The following is a 5658-nucleotide window of genomic DNA, read 5'->3' as shown; positions in this document are numbered from 1 at the left end:
CGAAGGCTTTGACAAAGGCCCAGCTGTTGGGGTATAACGGGGCCGGAGCAATGTTGATCTCCGTCAGCAGTTCCTTCTCGAACCAGGAGAAGGGTAGGCGCACTCCGATGGTCTTGAACACCACCTGGTAAAAGTAAAAGAAAGGGACCCCTTCGTTGGCCCGTTCGTCTCCACATACCGGTTCCCCTAGAGTGCAAGGGAGCACGACGATGTCGTCGTCATGCCTCCTCGCGAACGCCCGATGGTCATAGGAACACGAATCCCCTTTGTGCTCCCTTATGGCCCTGGTAGCGAGTAAGCATGAACACTCGTCAAGAAGTTCACTCGAAGCCCTAGGGTACAAGTCCTTGGGATTGACCCTGGAGGAAGCAGCATGAGAAGACATTCTTTGACAAGATTAGGGGTTGTCAAGAGTGTAGGGACTGCCGGAAATGCAAGAGTTGAGCGAGGGAAGCGAATGCTGGAACAACCCTTCGGGAGAAAGGGAAGGGTGCAAGAAGGAAGGGCGCAAGAAGAAAGAGCGTAAGTAGGTTATGAAGAGTGAGAAAATGATGAGGATAGTTTCAGAGTTTGAAGGGTTAAATAAAGCAGTTAGAGCGCCAAACGACGTGAATGGATGCACCGCACGATTGATCCACGTGGCAGAAGATGAAAGGATGACCCTGGCACCGCTGGGTAAAATCAGAGAACGTCGTATCAACAGAATATCCAGTGGTACGATGCGTCGTCGAAAGTGGGTCAGGGGCACAGCAGGAGTCAGGACTCAGTGGAATGACTGAATGTCCCATCATCCATACAAGCAGCGCCACGTGGATCAAATCGAATGACGGAACGTCCCATCAGCCATACAAGAAGCGCCACGTGGATGGCACGGACAAAACCTTGAGCTCTTCGCTGTCATCAAGCGTCGACCAAGGCAAGAATCAAAGTCAATGTCGAAGTAAAGGTAACGCCCGAGGCGTCGCCCGGAAGGACGTGAAGGGCGACGCCAGCGTGAGACGTCGCAGGTGTCGCCAACCCAAATGTCAACAGGGTCGCCTCCCCAATACCCACAGGTAGGAAAGATTGTGGAGGGAGACGAAATTGAAGGGGGCAGAGTTAGTTGCTGGCGTCACCTCCCCGATACCCACGGGTAGGAAAGACTGTGGAGGGAGTTAAGACCGCCAAACACCGGCGAATCGCTGGCAGGGTGTTCCCCGATACCTATGGGAAGGAAAGACCATAGAGGGAACGACCCCCCCCCCCCCAAAGCACTCGACGTTTTAGACACCCGGGGACGATACGGCGCTGCTATAGCAGGCCTCTCCTTAGGCGTGGGCGCCGGGTGCTAAGGATCAAGGAAAGAACCGTTTCGGTGTTAGAAACACCCCGTGGACGATACGACGTCACTAGGTGAGCCTCTCCATGGGCGGGAGGGTTGGCACGCGACCTTTCCCGGGCATACAAGGCCATCCAACGAAGTGAAAGAAACAGGCAAAACACAAATAAAATACCCGAAGCGCGCAAAGGTGAAGGATGAGAATAAAATCGCACGGGTAGGATTCTATGTCGCGAGGACATGAAAGTAATTATAACAAAGTTCCAGAGTTGTATCAAGAGTGCAGATGATTCAAAGAATTACAAATTTGTCAGAGAAGCTTAAAACAAGTGTAAAGAAATGAGCTAATGATCGGGGGGTGGCGGCTCAGTCGTCTGTCTCCAAGGGCACGACCTTTCCATCAACAATGTGGTGAGTGGGATCGCAGCTGAAAATGTCAATCCCCGGATTCGTGCTGACTGCTTGAGCCAAAGCTTCTTGGAACCCCTCCTCGAAAGTACCCTCCATCTCCTGGATGAGGGCCTTTTTGTCCTTCTCTAGTTCCTCGATGGCGGCGTCCCCCGAGGCTACCTGCTTCTCCAAAGCCTCCTTTTCCACACGAAGCCGACTGACCTCGGCCTGTAGTTTGTCGTAGTCAGCTTGGAGAAGGCCCATAGCCTAGGCTTGGGAGGCCATTTCCCCCTCCATCCGCTCCATCTTGTCAGCCTGCTCACAGCAACGGTCCTTCAGGTCCTTTTGAACTTCTGCATCAGCTTTGACCAATTCCTGAAGGCCCGTTATCTGAACTTGGAGGGCGACTTCCCGAGTATAAAAGCCAGCCTGGAGCTCCAACGCCTCTGCCAGTTGCCTCTCAGTTTCTGCTTTGGACTCTTGCGCATGCTTTAGGGAGGTTTGGTAGGTTTCATTCTGGCATCCCAGGGTTTTCTTCTCCTCCTCCAGAGCAGTCACCCTTGTTTCCAAGGCCTGGAGAGTTTGGGTTTGTAAGGCAGCGTTCCTGGCCTGGGCGCGCCATTCAAGGGCCACCGCCAAGAAGGCCCCCAAGTAGAAAGGCATGCCTTCTTTCCTGTCGGTGCCCTCTGGCAGAGTCCCACCACTGAAGCCCCTCATTAGATGCATGATTGGAGGAGGGATGGCGATGAAATCGGGGGCGGCAGCGACGGGAGCAGGGGAAGCAATGACTTCTACCGGCGGCGGAGGCGGGGCAGATTCGGCGCCTTCGCCCCCTTCCTCTTGGAGTGTCGTGGGGGGAAGTGAGGTCGCACTTGGGGGGTTGTCCATGAAGGAGTTCCCTCCCTAGGGCGACGCCTCTACCAAAAGAGGAACCTGTGCAGATTTTCTCCTTTTGAAAGGCGCCACACCCTCCGAGTCCTCATCATCTGATAGAATCTCCAAGACCCGTTTCCCTTTGTCAAGGGGGGTTGGAGCCGGTGACGAGGCCGCGGCTAGGGGAACGGCGGCGATCGATAGAGGAGAGCCAGGAGTCTGAAGTGCTGCGGGGCTGTGTGGAGATGACGGAGATGAACTAAGGGGAGCTTCGGCGGTAAACGGAGGAGGCGGCGACAGAGTTGGTGGGGGAACTGGATCGGCAGCAGGGGTGGAGGAGGCGCCCGCCTTGGCGGCGCGAGCCTCCTTCATTGCTTTCGCCAGCATCATTCTCTTAGAAGCGCCCATCACCGATCCTACATCAAAACAGACCAAACAGCAAAAATTAGGACCAAAGCAGCTATGCAAAATTACAATACACATGGAGGCGTGAGATGCAAGTAACATGGCACAATATAAAACGAGTAGAATATTCTGGGGGAACAAACATCCGGTAGCAGGGTGTTCACAACAAGAAGGATGAGGGGAGAGTCCCCTTACCAAAGTAGGTGGTCAGGGCGTGAGCATTGTACTCGCTAGCAACAAGCTTCAAGGTATCAAAAACGATCCCCAACCCGGCCAAGGCTTTGCTTACCTCCCTGTCGGCGGGAGATAGCTCTTCCAGGGTTTTGGCCCTGAGCAGTTTGGGGCGCTCCGTCCAGTAAAGGGGGAAGCCATCCAAGGCTGTGGGATCGTGCTTGGCGCTGCACACCCTAAAGAACTTCCCTTTCCAGTTCTTGTAAGAATTTTGGAAGAGGGAGAGGAGGATCCTACCCGCGATCCCGGAAAAGCTTACCCAGAAGCTTTTCCCCTGCTTTTTCACCTCAAAGAAATGTAGGAAGACGTCTACGGAAGGGAGGATACCCAAGTGTCCGCAAAGAATTTGAAAACCCCTCACGAATGCCCAGCTGTTGGGATGGAGCTGGGCGGGGGCGGTATTGATTTCAGTGAGGAGTTCCCGCTCAAAGGGGGTGAATGGGAGACGCACTCCTACGCGTTTGAACACGGTCTGATACATGAAGAAGAAGGGTTTCCCCTTTCTAGGTTTGTCATCCAAACAGACAGGTTCCCCAGGCCTGCCGGGACGGACGGATATGTGGGCGTCGTGTGTGCGGCAGAAAGCGTTAAAGTTGTACAAATGGGGATCCCCGCGATGAGCTTCCAGGTCTTGGAAGGAAGTCAGGCTAGTACATTCGCTCAGGAGCTCGTCGGGGGCCCATGGGTAGAAGGCTTTGTAGTTGGACTTGGGGGTCTTGGGGGAGGAATCAGGCTCTGCGTTCGTGCGCGTCATGGTGTAAATAAATAGCTGGAGAAAGAAGAGAGGAAAAAGGGTTTAGCAAGTGTAGCCATGGCAGGAAGGGGAGTGACCCCAGGAAACATCACCCACGCGAGAAAACCCAGAGAAGGAAGGAGAAGCGGAAGAACGCAGTAATGCATGAACAACAACAGTCCCAGGCAGTTCAATAAATCATACAATGCGACGAAAGGGAAGGGTCGTGAGTGTTCGAAAATCATACCTTTGCTATCGAAGGGAAGATGGAAGAAGAGCATAGGAAGGGGAGAACAACAATCGCGGAGAAAAGGGGTTTGAAGACGACGAACAGTGCAGAAACGCAGAGGGGATGAATGTAACAGTAGGGTGAGCGCGGGGTTTGGAGTAACTTAAACGTTACATTTCGTAACTCAAGAGGCGCTAACTAGGGGCCGTGAGATCGTACCACGTGTCAAAGGATCAATCGCCCCAGGGAAACGCAAGGGTCTCTAGAGGCTGGCCATGCGATGGGCCACGTGGCGCGCGATCAAGGGTAGCCCCAAAAGGTGTTATTATCACCATTTCAGAGGAGGTCCAATCAGTCAGTGAGAGCGCTCCTAGGGTTCAGAGAGCGTCATGTCAACAATTCGAGAATTGTTGAGTCAGCACGGAATGACACGTCATCAGGATGGCACGTGGACGGCGTGGGCGAGGCTTTAGTCTTTGCGCTGAAGACAAGTCTTCGGCTTAAGACTGGGGGGCTTGTGTACCATCCCGTATCCGGGCGTTGACTAAGTCAAAGTCAAAGTCAACGACTGGAGAGTCAAAGTCAACGCAAGGCGTCGCCTAGGTGGAGAGACGCCAAGTGCCAGCATCGCCAAGACAAGGCGTCGCCTAGGTGAAGGCGTCGCCTAGGTGAAGGCGTCGCCCAACCAGGGCGTCGCCAGATCAAACAGTGCTAAAGCAGGGCAATCACCGTGTGGTTCCCCGATACCCATGGGTAGGAAAGACCATGGAGGGAGCGACGCCGTGGGAAGGCCTCAGGTCCCGATAGCTCGGGGGAGTGATAAAGAGAAGGAAAAGGTGGCTTCAAGGCCATAGTGATAGCATCAGTGTAGGGCAGCCTGACTCGTGAAGTACCCCTGCCGCCCCAGATTTCGCCTTCGGGACAGATACGACCCAAGAGGAAGGTCACGCCCAGGGTAACCGGGTGCGGGGTACGAGAGGAAGGCAGATACGCTCTCAGAGTAAGTGACTAGATGATTGGGGGCATGAGTTGGCACCCAAAAAGTCACCCCTAGCACAGTAGCACTCCCAAGCAGGAGGACTCACACGCAGAAACGTCCCCAGGTGGGCAGAAACGCCCCCAGATGGGGTCACGGCGTCGTGAGGCCCTCCACGTGTACAACAGCCATGTCAGAATGGAAACACCCTTTAGTCAGGAGCCAGGTAATTAAAGTCATTCAATACAGTTTCCCTTTCGAGCATTCAGGTACTATAATGGCTCCCAAGCGTTTCAACGTCTTAAATGCGCTACGTTTTCTAAATTAAATACGCTGATTGAGTGCGTTACATTTGTAATTAAAGGCGCTTTAAGGCGCTTTAATGCTTGGGTAGTTTAAATAGCGCGGAGAATGTTGGAGACGGGGTTCGAACTTTTGGCAGATTTACCAGAACTCTCTAGTTGCTTGCTCGTGCTTCAAGGTTACGTACAAGTGACTGGGGA

At 53.7% G+C, this 5658-nt stretch overlaps 1 protein-coding gene across 1 annotated transcript; it reads right to left on the bottom strand.

Annotated features, from left to right (window-relative positions):
* Positions 1-2611: 2611 nt before the first annotated feature.
* LOC137817819 (lysine-rich arabinogalactan protein 19-like) lies at positions 2612-2989 on the bottom strand. Its single transcript, XM_068621043.1, has one exon. It carries the CDS (start codon positions 2987-2989, stop codon positions 2612-2614), a length of 378 nt encoding a protein of 125 aa, XP_068477144.1.
* Positions 2990-5658: the final 2669 nt, after the last annotated feature.

Source organism: Phaseolus vulgaris, chromosome 10 (assembly GCF_000499845.2).
Source record: "Phaseolus vulgaris cultivar G19833 chromosome 10, P. vulgaris v2.0, whole genome shotgun sequence".
Taxonomy (NCBI): domain Eukaryota; kingdom Viridiplantae; phylum Streptophyta; class Magnoliopsida; order Fabales; family Fabaceae; genus Phaseolus; species Phaseolus vulgaris.
The sequence above is the reverse complement of the archived record's forward strand: the minus strand, read 5'-3'. Positions and strand labels throughout refer to the sequence as shown.

Bases quoted from the DNA above. Each gene is read 5' to 3' on its own strand.
- LOC137817819 (XM_068621043.1), bottom strand. From the start codon at position 2,989: ATGGGCGCTTCTAAGAGAATGATGCTGGCGAAAGCAATGAAGGAGGCT.